The sequence below is a fragment of the Penaeus chinensis genome, chromosome 27 (assembly GCF_019202785.1).
Source record: "Penaeus chinensis breed Huanghai No. 1 chromosome 27, ASM1920278v2, whole genome shotgun sequence".
Lineage (NCBI taxonomy): Eukaryota > Metazoa > Arthropoda > Malacostraca > Decapoda > Penaeidae > Penaeus > Penaeus chinensis.
The window spans coordinates 31,202,835-31,217,834 of record NC_061845.1 but is presented as its reverse complement, the minus strand read 5'-3'; the positions used below and the strand labels follow the sequence as shown (position 1 = coordinate 31,217,834).

Sequence of the window (15,000 nt, the reverse complement as noted above, 5' to 3'; positions counted from 1 at the left end):
TGGTTGATGAAGAAGGTTGTGGGAGTAAAGGTGTTGAAGTTGAGCATGTTGGGAGAGTAGAAATGTCTCCTGGGGGTTGGTTGTTGATTAGGGTTGATACTGTACTAGTATGCATTGATGATGGGGGAGTTGTTGCAGTGTTCGGAGCCGTGGTCAAAGGAGAGCTGGGATTGGGGCTATTTGATAAAGGGGCAAGCCTCATTGCCCCTAAGATTGGGGTTATGTCTTCATTATTGGCCATGATAAGCCTGGAGTATGTTGGGGAAAAAAAATAGTCCACCCCTCAGGGTCCCCTTGAGGGGTAAGGGCCAGGTATGGCAGGGGAATACCGTGCCCATGGTTCCCTCAGGCCGTTCAGGACTGACAAAGTCATCCTTTCATCCTTTCAGCACGGCTCTCACACCTTAGGAGGTGGATACTAGAAGGGATTGGTGAAGAAACTGAAACGAAAAGTATGAGTGGGAAAAAAGACTATGTAAAATTAGTTGAGTCGATGGCTGAGTCCCAAGGTTGAGGAGTTCCCCATAATTGGGTCTCAGTCTTCGTCTCCTAAGCCCCCCCACGACAACAACGGGCAAAGGATTGGGGGGGGGAAGGAAACGAGGGGTTCCCCTGTTCTCGGACTTTGCGTATGTCAGCTGCTGGATGCATGTTTGTTTGTGTGCTTCTTCTTCCTCTTATTCTTATTCTTATTATTGCTTTGGAGAGGAGGGGAGGGGGAGAGACACCCTTCAGGTGAGCGTGTTAGGCATCATTAGAGGGACATTTATGAATTATGATGAATTAGGAGGGGTGATCACTCGTCTGTAACAGGGTCAATTATCGATTCAGTTACAAGTTCAAACATGATGAATATTGCGGTGCGGGGAGGGAGGGTATGGGAGAGGGGGAGCTGAAGGGGTTGAGGTAGGAGGGGGCGGGGGTTCATCTGTGACACCTGACATATTGTTTCAGAGAGGAGGTGAGGGGTGGGAGCGGCGCCCTCCAGGTGTGTGTATGTGTGTGTAAACCTACTTTCACACTCATGTACATACGTGGGGTGGCACGTTCTGTCCAGTCGCCTGCATTGGAGGGGCTCTTCTGTAGCACACCATTAGTTAATGATTTCAGTTGCGATCATTAATTATGATAATCCCTGGTCCTTAGTTACGTCATGGTCATTGACTTACTTTCACACTCATGTACGTACGTGGGGTGTCGCGTTCTGTCCATCTTCTATCTACTAAACTACATTATTCGTATTGCACAGACTTTAGAAGAAAAAAAAGACTTCTGGAACGTTCAAGTAGCAGATATTACAGAATCCTCCTGATCTTTTAAGTGTTAATCCTTGTCCAGAATCGTTGCCTGACCCAATGACACCAAATATGTGTGAAGGTAATGTTTAAAAGCCTCTATAATGAATAGCTGTAGTCTGAGGTGCGTTTATATAAGGACGAACAAGGAAGGAGCTTAGTAATGAAGCACAATTAAGTTTTCTGAGTAACAACACATGGGTAGAGGTCTTGAGGTCCTTTTGTATAGAAATGACTTTTGGATATAGTCAAAACGAAACAAATTATTTGATTTAAAATCGGCAACCAACATCATATTATCTGTATTTCCATGGATTTTAAGCATATTTACATACCCATGGTTTTGATCACACGCTATTATCTACTGCACAACACGATCACTTGTCACTGCAATCAAGACGAGATTTTCTATTAGGTAATCCGTGCTATAGTTTGATGCACACACGATGCTAATACTGAACGCATTTACCATATATCCAGCTGCTCTTTAATACATTTCTGATCTCACTAGAATTATCTAGTTTATGAGCAGTATATCTGTATCCATCTATCGTTCGATCTATCTGCTACATTATATTTACTCGATACAAAATGATTCAACGGGAAATGGTCTGAGGTTTTTGGTCATGTCTAAATCTACCATTACCAAGATCCTTTATATGCAGAGGAACAACATCATATACAGTATATTCTGTAATTCTTCTCTCTTCATAATCGAAGCAATTCTGGTGTGAAAGTGAACAATTCTTTGTCAATAAGTAAAACAACATTTCAAAGCAGGATTATGTCCAATAGTTATACTGATTCGTGCACGTCATGTTGAATATTGCAAAGACAACACTCTGCAAACGGCAAGCGCTTTTCGCTTCGGAGAAAGTAAAGACATTCTTTTCGACCTATATGTCTAACCCAGTTGTGCAATGTGTTAAAACTGCATATGACAATTGCTTTTACTAACACCTGAGGTATTCAATGAACCCTGTATACTTTGCCAGTCATTACAGGAATAAATTACTTAATTATCTGTCTCGCTGTTAAATCCCTTTAATTAAACTGAATTATTCTTTTACTTTTTTTTTAAGAATTTGTATCGCATACTATAACAAAATGAATCGTAACCAGCATTTGCTTTCCCAGAGGAATTCAGGTCTTTATGTGAAGTTCTCAAAGTCTGGAAAGTTTTCTGTCATAGATGCAGCGTTTGGAGGTTTAAATCTGTTGCACAGTCTAGTCGAGAAATGTTGGGTAATATAATGGATAATGGTTAAAACAAATGTGCTAGACATGAAAGATCATATAGCACTCAGATAAAGTTTTGTGGCGAAAAGAGTAAAAAAAATGAGTCAACGGATAGGATAAGTGGACAGAAGATGGGGATAAAGAAGAGAAAGAAAAGGAAAGAGGGAGAAGAAAAGTCGAGGAATTAGTCGATTGCAAAGTCGATGACAAGGCAGGGGTGATCCCTTACTTAAGCCTTGGTCTCCGTCTCCTAAGCCCCCCCCCCACCCACCCACCCACGACAACAACGAGCATGGGATTCTGGTGGTGGTGGTGGGGGGGGGGGGGGGCTGTGGTTAACTTTTGTTAAGCCTACAGTGCGCTTTAGACCTTCCCTGTAGTTTGAGGTACGTTAACAAATCTCTACATATTGATTACTTGTTAGAATTTTAAAGTATTCGAACAAAGCGCATGCATTGCAAACAGGAAAGTCATCTCTACCTAAAACTTAAAAGCAAGGAACACACGTTTTATCCCTTAACCCCTTCCTTTTAAAGGGTCCCTAAAAACGGGTATATCCTAATAGATGGACGCCTTTTTAAAGGTTGAAAGAGGATTCACTATTAACCCACTTTTCGTCTGACATTTACTAGGAATTCCTGACTTTTCGTGACCTTCTCTGAGAGACCACCTACTGCATTTTTTCTCAGCGTCAGAAAGATTTAGAGAAAAGGCAGCGAACGAACAGTATAGTACAATGAACTCAGCGGCTTGGACTGTGTTTTCTAATCTTTTCTCGGGCTCTTACCCTGTTCACATTTTAATCATATATTTTTTTTTCTGTTTTATCTATTCATTCGTTCACTGATCCCCCTATTCATTCATTGATTTAATTGTCTATTCATTCATTGATTTATCTGTCTATTCACTCATTCATTTATCCCTTTTTTTGGCTCAACGATCCCCAAGACATAAAAATCATTTCTCCGTTAAGTCACCTAAGCAGAGGTGTACAGAAAACGCATCTGCCAGGGGATCCAGACTTCAGCTTGCGTCCTCTGCATGGCCTGTGAACAAACTCGGTATATTAATTTGTGTATCTATTCATTAATTTTACTTAATTCATTTATTTTTACAATTTTGAATGGTTAATGGTTAAAAGCAACATAAATGTGCTAGACATCTAAGGTCATGTAGCACTATAGTGAATGGTAGTGAAGGGTGGTTGAGTTAGTGATTAGTTGTCAAAGCTGGGCAAAGGAATTGACGAGTAAATGGGTTAAGGTTGGGTAAGGTAATGTATAGGGGTTAGATCAAGTGAAGGATGTATATGCATTTGAGGAATGAAAACAGGTTGTCAAAGCAGAAAGTGTGAGAAGCTGTGGGAGGGATCACGAAAATCGGTCCCATTTGGCTGGGCTAAATAGAGTCCATAGTTATTTGTGAATCTTGTTATGTACATATAGATGACTCCACATTGCGGGAAAACGTGTTTTTTTTATTAATACTATTGATATCGCTACCGTTATTATCCTTATTGATATCATTATTAAATTGCCATCAAAGCTTTGGTAACATTAAAGACAGGGAAATAATACAAAAGAAACTTTTCCAAAAATCAAGGAAAGGGGTAAACAAGTAGGACTAATAACTGACTGCTTGGTGACTAAACACTTGTAGAGCTATCTATGTGTAAATACAATAAATTAACTTATATTACAGTAGGCATGACATGTATTCTTGCCATCCGTGGCAATTGAATGAAGAAACTCGATAGCGTAAAAATCAAAGAGGCTTATGCAACTGTCCACTCATCATTTTCATTACCAGGTGTCACTATAGCAGTGAGTGAATGTTATATTTATCGCCATTATGCTATTTTTTATGACAACGAGGACAATGACAAGACTAGAAATTATCATTATTACTAATGTGACAATGGAAATCGCAACGACAACAATAGTAATAATAAAAACATTGACAGAACAATAACAATTAGAACAACAAAATAGCAACAAAACAAAATAATGCTATTTGAAAATAATGCTGATGATAATAGAAATGATAATGATTATGATAATGATTATAAAAATAATAATAAAAAAAAATAAATAAATAAAAATAACATTTAATAATGATGATAATAATAATATCAATAGTAATAATAATAATACCAATCATAATAATGATAATAATAACAACAATAATAGTAATGACAATAAACAATAACAACAATAGAATAATAGAAATAACGATAAACAAAGTTAAAGATAAAAATATAATGATAATAACTACTAACAACCATAATCCTCCACGTCCTGCCAAAGACCCGGATGTCCCTACAATATATATATGAAACAGAGGAGGAAGATCTATAAGGGACAGTGAAGCCTTTAAACAATATCTGAATTTTTTCTTTAGTTTTTTAGTATTTGTGTCTTCGGAAATCTTATAGCCAGAATAAAAGGATTCTGTGTTATTTAAACACATCATAAACACAACAAAATATTTATTTCATCACAAAAGTTCACATAAAAAAGACAGAAAACTGCAAAAGTTGTGCCACCCTTTTCTAGACGTCTACATGTTCACTGTATTCTGCTGATCAAAATAACCTTATAAAAGGAAAGGCAGTCAAGATACAAGTGGTGTTTGGTCTGAATACCTTGGTATATCAAATATCATAATCGTATCAAAATATTTGGAAAGTTTCCTACACTAATACAGGTCCTTCGAAAATACTGAAGAAGTCCTTAATAATACCTTAAGGCTTAGAGTATTTGGCAAAGGATAAAATCCTGAAGCCAACAAAGGAAAAAATAAAATAAGTACATATATATCACATTTCCCCGTAAAAAACATATTCATTTGTAATTGTGTTTATTGTAATCACAGACAAGAAACCTTTGAAATAATGTCTTATCACTGTGATTTTTCTCTTAATTCTTGCACATTTACCTTTCAATCCTCCATTCGCTTTTAGTAATCAACTTAACATTCCTTTTAATAATCTTAGCATCAACCCAACATTCCTTTAAACATCCGTGAAGCAAGTTTTACTGAGATTAACCAGAATCTCTTTGTGGGTGACTAGTTCTACCTGATTCTAACATTCTAAGGACCTCCTACTACTGTCAGACCGTGAGACTCCTGTTCCGGCGGTCTGGGTGGGTGCAGAAGTAGTAGACGCACACGAGGAGGACGCCCGCGACGAAGAACCCGGGGACCATGGCGAGGGGGACCCAGTGGTACCACATGTCCTGGTCGGTTGCCAAGTACCTGGCGATAAAGGAGGGGGCGTTAGTATCGTCTAGCAGCCATCCGAGGAAAATATACAATGGAATGTTGCGTGGAAATAGACGGACTCGCTCTCACTCACTCTTCGAAGTGAAGAAATTAAATGAATCTCAGACTTCACTCTCACTCACTCTTTGAAGTGAAGGAAATGAATGGATGGCAGTCTCACTCACTCTTCACTCTCGACGGAAGGAGGAATCGACTCACCAGAACGTGATCATGCAGGCCTCTTCGACGAGTCTGAGGAAGTGGAACACGGTGCCCTGGATCTTGGGCGCAGCTCCTCCGACGTCAATGAACGTGTAGAGGAGAACCAGCCCGAAGGAGGCGCTGAAGGCGACGTCGTCCACGCGGCTGCAGGGCCCTTTCCGGACGTCGTGAGTGAAGGTTGCCCCCAGGCGGACGGGGTTCGAACAGCACACGACCTGTAAGGGCGAGCCTGCGTCAGATCACTCTTGCCATTGCAGGAGGAATTATTCATGTAAGAAGGAAAGTACATATGCAAAGCCCTCTTCAGTGCAAAATTACAATATGATATAAGTTGCTCATTTCAGTAACAACGATCACAACACTTTGAACATCTCATTTAGCTTGTTCAAGGAAATAGAAAACTCATGAAACATACCTGAACAATAACAAAGAAGCTGGCAGCCAGCCAGTGGCAGGATATCACCACCACAAATATGATCATGTATTTGGTGGAGAACAGAGCAAAACACAAAACCTGCAAACAAAAAAAAATCTGGTTTATAGCGACCTCTCATTCAAGATTTAATTTAATTAAGAAAGAGAAGGGGCATGTTCACACAGTAAAGTACACCGTCCATTGACCACTCCCAAGATAATAATAAACTCCGGAATCAGCATATTAATAACGCCCAAGAAATAACGAAATCCCACTCCCTTCAGAATCGAGTGACAGTAGACCCCAGAGCCACTCCGACCTTGGCGTCAGGAAGGGCATCCGGACATCAAATTAATATCTGCCAGAACCCGATTACAGAGATCCCCTACAAGACTGGCCCCATGCAAGGAGACGGAGACCCACCCCGACGCCAGCGCTCACCTGCGGGGCGATGGAGCAGAAGTGGCCGAGGGTGAGGACGAGCAGCCCCGCGGGACTGAGGTTACCCATCGTCGGCTCCGAGAGGCGGGTCGACCTCGAGAAGGAGGACACCGACCAAGACATGGCCACCAGCGATGCACCGACGGAGAGGATCTGGAACATTACTGGACGAGAGAGAAAAAGAAAAAAAAGTCCTTTAATACGTTATTTTCTATCACGTCGAGTTCAAAGGCCATTAACGGAGTTCTGCCACAAAATAACATCCTCATAACTTATTGCACAATAACACAATAACAGTTTAAGGCAAAATAACAAGCATCCAAAAAGACAAAAAGATAGAATGAAAGTCAGAAAAAAAGAAAATAAAGAAAACAAATGAAATAAATAAAAAAGTAAATAAAGGAACGGAAATAAAAGAAACAAAGAAAGAAAAAAACAAAAAACAGCCTCTTACAAGTCTGGCTGATCTCCCCCTGCAGCGCCTGAGCAGGTATTGTCTGGGCCATGATATACAGCTGCAGGATTAGCTGAGGCGCGTCCTGCAGGAGCGACGCCAGCAGGTCCACGTTGGCCGCGTCCCTCTCAGCGTGGATCCACAGCTTGTGGTAGTTGTGGCCTCCCGTTGACTGTGCGTTTGCGAGGCCTGGTACGAAGGGTTTGTGCATATCAAAACCACATTGAAATCACTCTGTCGTAAATGTTCATATGGAAAAAATCGGTTCACCGTTCAAGTAAAAAAAGCAAGTGTCACCTATCTTATCTACATGAATACGTTATTCTATTCAACATTAATATGAAAGGAAATATAGTCTGTAGACAAGTGGTTGTTACTATAACTATCACTAAGAACATGAGAGGGGCAAACGTACTGACTGAACCTCTACAACAATTTTATCGTAGTTTCAATACCAATGAATTCACGTTATTTGTTTGTATTTGTAAGTATCTGTGTCCTTGTGTTTAAGCGGGAAGTGTTGGTCACATTTGCATGCAGCTGATATGCGTTCACCTGCTCACGTGCGGGTTTTAGCATCACGGTTCCTGACTAACATTAATCAACAGGAATAGAAAACAACCTTAATAAATTAAAATCAATCGATCTATTTCCATTTCTTCCCGTGACTGTTTTCCTATTCATCTTTTGTAAACGTCGCTGTGTTTGTACTGATGTTCACTGACCGACGCGCATACCTTGTTTGTGCTTGAATCTGTCCGCCGCCAGAGAGAACTTATCAGGGTGTTCTGGTCCCGCCCTCGCCTCCGTGCACACCTGCCCCTTCCGCAAACTCTTGTAGCCGTAGTAAAGCAAATCCATATACCTGAAATCATAGTTTGGTTTTAGATCTCTCATGTCTACAGAAACTGCACTCCAGTGTTTCACAATGCTGTTGATATGAACCGGTTTACTCATTCACTGTATTTACTGTTTTATTGAAAAAAAAAAAAAATAAAAAAATGAATACCGTAAACCACAAAATCTTGCCATACAAGTTAATCCACTTTGGCATAACAGGAAATTCTCACAACTGGTTCTCCATTGAGCTAACAAACAGATGCCAGCATGTCCAATGTAATAATGAAACTTCATCCTTTTTAAAAGTAAATTGTGGTGTCCCCAAAGGTACCGTTCTAGATCATTAATTGTTTCTTATATATATCAATGATATAGTCAATTCAAGCAAATGACTTAATTGTATCTTATTTGCGGACGATAGTACAATCTATGCGTCTCACTGTAACATAATAGATCTTGTCCAGGAAGTAAATGGCGATCTTGCTCATGTAGCAAGTTGTTTGAAAGCAAATAAACTGACATTAAAAATCAAACTCACTACATGATTTTACAACGTGCAAAATGATTCCCACAAACTTAAGGCCAATTTCCACAAACATCATAGCAAGCAATATATATGAAACTAAGTTTTTAGGCATAGTTGTGGAAAAGCAATTGAAATGAAAAAACATCCAGCTTATCAGAGACAAAATTTGTAAATAGGTTGACTGCTTTGACGAAACTTCATTGGTCCTTTATATCACTTTCTTGTTTACCCAGCCTTCATATATTGCCAACTTCCCTGCATCCACTAATTATGGTGCAAAAGCTTGTCATACGAACAATTGTTGGCCTGAGGCGAAGGGATCATATTAATGAGGCTTTCTATAATTCATGGATATTAAAGCAATAAATATTGATATTCTCCAATTTCTGCTATTTTTGTCTATACATGTTTAAATGGATTAACCAGTCAAGAAAATTAATTTTCTTTTAATGTAAAAGATAGATATCCCAGAAGGAATATATACTATGTCCGTATCCCCGACATGACAACATCCCAGCCTAAATCATTAGTATTTAATAATTTACCTGTTGCAATCAAATGTAAACCTAATCTTGCTAGTTTTAAATCTAGTCTAAAATATCACCTTATCTCCATGTACATTCAGTGATATCTATAATAGGTAGTTCGTGTGTTTTCGTGAACTTTTCTTAGGAATGGGATAACTTGTCCTTTCGTTATTACAATATCTTCTATTCGCTGTTTTAAGATCATGCAACTTTACTGTACATATTCATCTCATATGAGATTTGAGTTTATTTGTTTTAAAGTTAACCGCGTTATAATTTCAATCTTTCTCTTCAGTGTCAGTTTTAGACTTTATTTTCTGTATTTTTATTCATATATATTTCCCCATGAGCTATTACAAGATGAGCCATCGCATCAAAGAGCCCGGTCATTAGCAGTACTATGATCATAATGCATAAGCAAAGAATGCATAGACCAAATAAAGAGTTTCAGTTTCTCTCTCTCTCTTTCCCTCCCTCCCTTCCTCCCTACAATCCTTCCTCCCTGCCACCCCTCTCCATCCCTCCCTCCCTCTCATTCTCTCCTTATCTCCCTCCTTCTCCATCCCTCCCTCCCTCTCATTCTCTCCTTATCTCCCTCCTTCTCCATCCCTCCCTCCCTCTCATTCTCTCCTTATCTCCCTCCTTCTATCTCCTCATCCCTACCTCTCCTATCTCCCCTTCTTTCCCTCTCCCTCTGTCTCTTCCACATACCAACCTGAGTATATTCGCCTGCAGAAGGTCCTCTCTCTATTCCTCCCTCTCCCTTCCCCTTCCTTCCCTCCTTCCTCCCTCCCTCTACCTCATCTCCCTCTCCCTTCCCCTTCCTTCCTCCCCCCACCTCCTCCCTCCCTCCCTCCCACATACAAACCTGAGTACATTCGCCTGCAGAAGGACATGCGAGATGATCCTGAACGCCCACACGCCCGGCGACACCTTGGGCGTTTTGTAGCACATGCCCTCCGGTTCACACACCTTCTCGTCGAACCAGTACCAGTAGACGCTGAACCCGTTGACGATCACCAGGGGGATTACTGTGGGGGGGGGGGGGGGTGAAATCATGAGCTCGTAAAGGTGGAATGAACTTCATCAGCCAAAAAGTTTAGGGACTAGATGATAAAACAAGAATAACTTTATCAGTAAAAAGTTTAAAGACTAAATAATAAAACAAGAATAAAGACTCAATTAAACAGAACAACAATAGCAGTAACAATAAAACATTTGCAAACTAAATAAACCAAAACGTTGAAAAAAGCAACATCATAATTATTTTTTTTTTTTTGTAGCGTCCCGAAACCCCGAACACTTTGATACACTGTTTCAAGTTGTATCACGATCGCTACAAAACACGGTATCATCGAAGTTTGTTGTACAGACATACCATGTTTTGAAAAAAAAAAAAAAAAAATTACATAAAGAGTCATTACAAAACCATTAAAGTACTTAATATGCTGGATGATTTTTAATTACAAACAAATCATTGTGGGAGCTTCATGAAATAAAAAAAAGTACCTGACTACTCTGCAACGTCTATTGTTTGTACACACTTTCCGCTTCACAAGGCTGTAGAAAGTTTAAATGTAGTCCTCAGATTCAGTCAATATATATATTTATTACATACATTGTTCTCCATATGTAAAAATGAAGATGCATAAGGTTTTGCGTCTTATCGTATCCACCGTGAGCTCCGTATCCAAATCAGACAACTGGGTAATTCCATTGATCAGATACTTATTTGACTTATTAATGGACGTTTAACAAGAAATCAAGATACATAGCATTTCCTTTGGTATTTTTGAGATTGTAAAGTTATATCATAGACGTACAGAATGGTTTAGAAGACATTCATCCCACCGAAGTCAATACCACGTCATATGAATCGAACACACTGGAAATTCATGTCATGTCGTTCCAGCGAGTCATGATTGACTTCAAATCTTACCCATATGAGTGAACCCGTAGTTGATGTACTGCTAAAAAGGCAAAGCAACATTTATGCACCCATAATGAAAAAAGTTCTATTAGGAAACATATGATGCGATTCGTAATTTATGAAAATACAAATCATTATTTGAGATTACGTGAAATATATACACTCCGTCTGGCCGGAGCGTATCAAACAGGTGAAGAGATACACTTCGATACACCATAAAAAGACGTTTCAACGGGTTACAATAAGGTGTGCGTAAAGGGCAAACACGTATCAATGTGTATCAAATTATTAGGGCTTCCGAAAATGTTACAAAGAAAGCATTAAATAAAAAAATAAAAAACGCTTCTAAACTAAACAAAAGAAAATCAATAGTTTGGTGCCTATCAACCTCACACGAAATAAGGAAACCTCTCACTTGAGTATGTTCAAGTATGAATGCATTTGTATATATATATGTATATATATATGCATATATGTATATATATGTATATGTATATATAGATATAGATATAGATATATTATTCGTAGATATTCCGGTAAATATGAAACCATGCTGAAAAGCTCTACCCTAATGGCCTTTTCAATTCATGGGGACAGATCACACCTGCGCTCGCCTATTCACTCGCTGACCTACCAAGAGCACTTATAAACACACTCTTCCACACACAGGTGTGTGAACGAGTAATACATACAGTACACACACACACACACACACACACACACACACACACACACACACACACACACACACACACACACACACACACACCGTGCATATATATACATACATATACATACATATACATACATATAATATATATACATTTATATCACACATACACACATACACACATATGTGTGTGTGTGTGTAAATGCATGTACACACACACACACAAACACACACACACATATATATATATACATATACATACATACATACATACATATATATATATATACACATGCATATACATACATATTATATATACATACATATATACATACTCGTATATACATATATATATACATATATATGTACACATACATATATACATATATAAATACATATATATATACATATATAAATACATATATATACATGCATACATACATATATATGCACACATATACATATATACATATATACATACATACATATATACACAGTGTGTGTGTGTGTTTAAACAAACAAACAAACACTACACACATATGTACAGCAAAACCAAACCCCTTCAAAGTTCAAATCAAGGTGAAAATCCGCTGACTGCATCTGGGCCTCGCCCTCTCTCTCCTCCCTCTCTCTTCTCTCTCCTCTCTCTCTCTCTTCTTTCTTCTCCCTCTCTTCTTTCTCCTCCCTCTCTCTCCTCTTTCTCTACCTCCCCCCCTCTCTCTCTCTATCTCTCTTTCTCTTTCTCTCTCTCTCTCTCTTCCTCCTTCTTCCCTCTCCCTCCCCCTCCTCTCTCTCTTCCTCCTTCTTCCCTCTCCCTCCCCCTCCTCTCTCTCTCCCCTCTCCCTCACCCTCTCCTCCCCTCATCCTCCTTCTTCCCTCTCCCTCACCCTCCTCCTCTCCCTCCCTCCCTCCCACACCCACTCACCCAGCAGGAGCACGGTGGACAGGAACCAGTTCTGCGTGGAAGGGTCGCTGTACATGGAGTAGGCGAGGAGCGAATCGGACACGACGTCGAAGTAGAACATCCCGACGGAGATGAGGGCCGTGAGGGCGTCGAACCAGCCAAACTCCGTCGGCTCCATCGGCTGCATCAGCGTCTGCAGACCCTGTTCGGAGTAGCGGGGTCAGCGAGGGGGTTAAGGTTGATGACGTGTTGGTGACGGAACTGGAATAGGGTTGGTGACGTGGGGGTGACGTGATGGTGACGTAATGGAATAGGGTTGGTGACGTGGGGGTGACGTGATGGAGTCGTGTTGGTGACGTGTGGGTGTCGTGATGGTGATGTAATAGCGGGTAAAAAGTCAACAGTACATAGTAACAAAAATAATGAATATGAATAAACTTATAAAAATAAATATATAAAGAAGAAGAAGAAGAAGAGGAAGGGGAAGGGGAAAGGAAAGGATAATAATAATACTAATACTAATAATAATGATAATGATAATATAATAATAATAATAATAATAATAAGTAGATAAAGAAAAAGAGGGAGAAGAATAAGAAGACGAAGACAACGACGGAGACAAAAGAAGACGAAAAAGGAGGAGGAGAAGAAGGAAAAGCAAATGAAAAAAAAGACGACGACGAAGAAGAAGAGGAAGAAGATGGAGAAGAACAAAAAAGAAGAAGAAAAAGGAGGAGGAGAAGAAGGAAAAGCAAATGAAGAAAAAGACGACGAAGAAGAAGAAAAAGGAAGAAGGAAAAGGAAAGGAAAGAAGGAAGGAAAGAGGGAAGGATGGAAGGAAGAAAGGAGGGAGAAAGAGTGAGGCAGGGAAGGAAGGAAGGAAAGAAGGGATGGAGTGAGGGAGATAAATAGATAAGTAAGGGGTAGAGACGGAAAGAGGAAGGCAGGGAAGAGGAGAGGAAGGGAGGGAGTGTGGAAAAGTAAATAGGAGAGGGAGAGAAAGATAAAGAGAAAGAGAGACAAACAGCCAGAGAGAATGAGAAACAGACATAGACAGAGGAAAAACAGACAGACAGAATTAAGGTGAGTGTGCAGCACCAGCAGAGCCTGAACACAAAGACATTCTGCACATAAACACAGTCACACTGCATGACTCAGCATCTTACCTACATGAGTACAAGATATGAGAATTAATAAAGCTTAGATGAGTCACGAATCACCACAACTGCACCGAGATCTAATTCTGTCGCTGTTGCCATGGTCTCAAAACGCAAACAATAACTATGGTTCTCTGCCATTTACCTGACAACCAAAAGGACCGTCGTTAAGGTCGATAAAACGAGCTAACAATAATGACAGCTAGAGATACATAAGAAATTTAGATTAAATATTTGAAGGTACTGCGGAATATCTATCAAGGATTAAAACGATTAAGTAAACTTCCCTCTTTCTCTCTCTTACGCTGACTTTTTTTTTTAATTCACGCTCTCTCTCTCTCCGTCCTCCCCTCTTTATATCCCCCCCCCCCCACCTTCTCTCTCTCTCTCTCTCTCTCTCTCTCTCTCTCTCTCTCTCTCTCTCTCTCTCTCTCTCTCTCCTCCCCTCTTTATATCTCCCCCCCCTCTCTCTCTCCGTCCTCCCCTCTTTATATCCCCCCCCCCTTTCTCTCTCTCTCTCTCGCTCCCTCGCTCTCTTTCTCTCGCTCTCGCTCTTGCTCTCTCTCTCTCTCTCCGTCCTCCCCTCTTTATACCCCCCCCCCCCTCTCTCTCTCTCTCTCTCCCATACCCAAACAAGACCGGCTACTCACGCAATCTCCTCTCCGTGTTCGGAGTCATGGGCAGTGTGGGCGAAGTGTTATCGCTGGATATCGAGCCCATCCTCGATCCTGAAGGCGGCTTGGTCGAGGACGAGCTCCTTCTCGAGGGCGACGTCGAGTGCTCCTCATCCCTCTCGCTCCTCCTGCCCCGCCCTCTGCGTCCGCCATCGCCGTAGCCGTCAGCCTCCGTCGGCGCCCTGGTGAAGCTGACGTTCTCGTAGGCGCCGTAGGAGGCGTCGCTGTCCTCCTCCCGCGGCTTCCTTCCAGGCATGGCCCAGCGCCCGCCGTGAGACATGCAGCGGCTTCTCCTCCTCTTCTCCTTCCTACACCTCTTCCTTCTTTTCTTTCTCCTCCTTCTCCTCTTCTTCCTCTTCTTCCTCCTCTCAGCGATTATCCGGTTCCTCCTTCACGCCCGTGTCCTAGACCATGGCACCTGACGTTCTGCCTCGCGCCGTTT

General features: G+C 40.7%; 2 protein-coding genes across 4 annotated transcripts in view; both read right to left on the bottom strand.

The window, feature by feature from the left end:
• Positions 1-5,007: 5,007 nt before the first annotated feature.
• On the bottom strand, positions 5,008-12,963 carry LOC125039705 (XK-related protein 6-like). Its single transcript, XM_047633915.1, has 8 exons — positions 12,749-12,963; positions 10,092-10,254; positions 8,068-8,195; positions 7,331-7,519; positions 6,877-7,040; positions 6,436-6,534; positions 6,018-6,235; positions 5,008-5,792 (listed from the first exon to the last, which is right to left on the bottom strand). Exons 1-8 carry the CDS (start codon positions 12,912-12,914, stop codon positions 5,648-5,650), a joined length of 1,272 nt encoding a protein of 423 aa, XP_047489871.1. The 5' UTR covers positions 12,915-12,963; the 3' UTR covers positions 5,008-5,647.
• A 1,559-nt stretch (positions 12,964-14,522) lies between these two features.
• LOC125039704 overlaps positions 14,523-15,000 on the bottom strand; it is a 16,945-nt gene continuing 16,467 nt past the window's right edge. For 2 of the 3 annotated variants that reach the window (XM_047633912.1, XM_047633914.1), the window contains exon 2: positions 14,523-15,000. This exon is cut by the window's right edge and continues 175 nt beyond it. In XM_047633912.1, the coding sequence (XP_047489868.1) occupies positions 14,527-14,838 (312 nt within the window). In that variant the 5' untranslated portion in view covers positions 14,839-15,000 and the 3' untranslated portion in view covers positions 14,523-14,526. The other variant, XM_047633913.1, reaches the window with a different exon arrangement.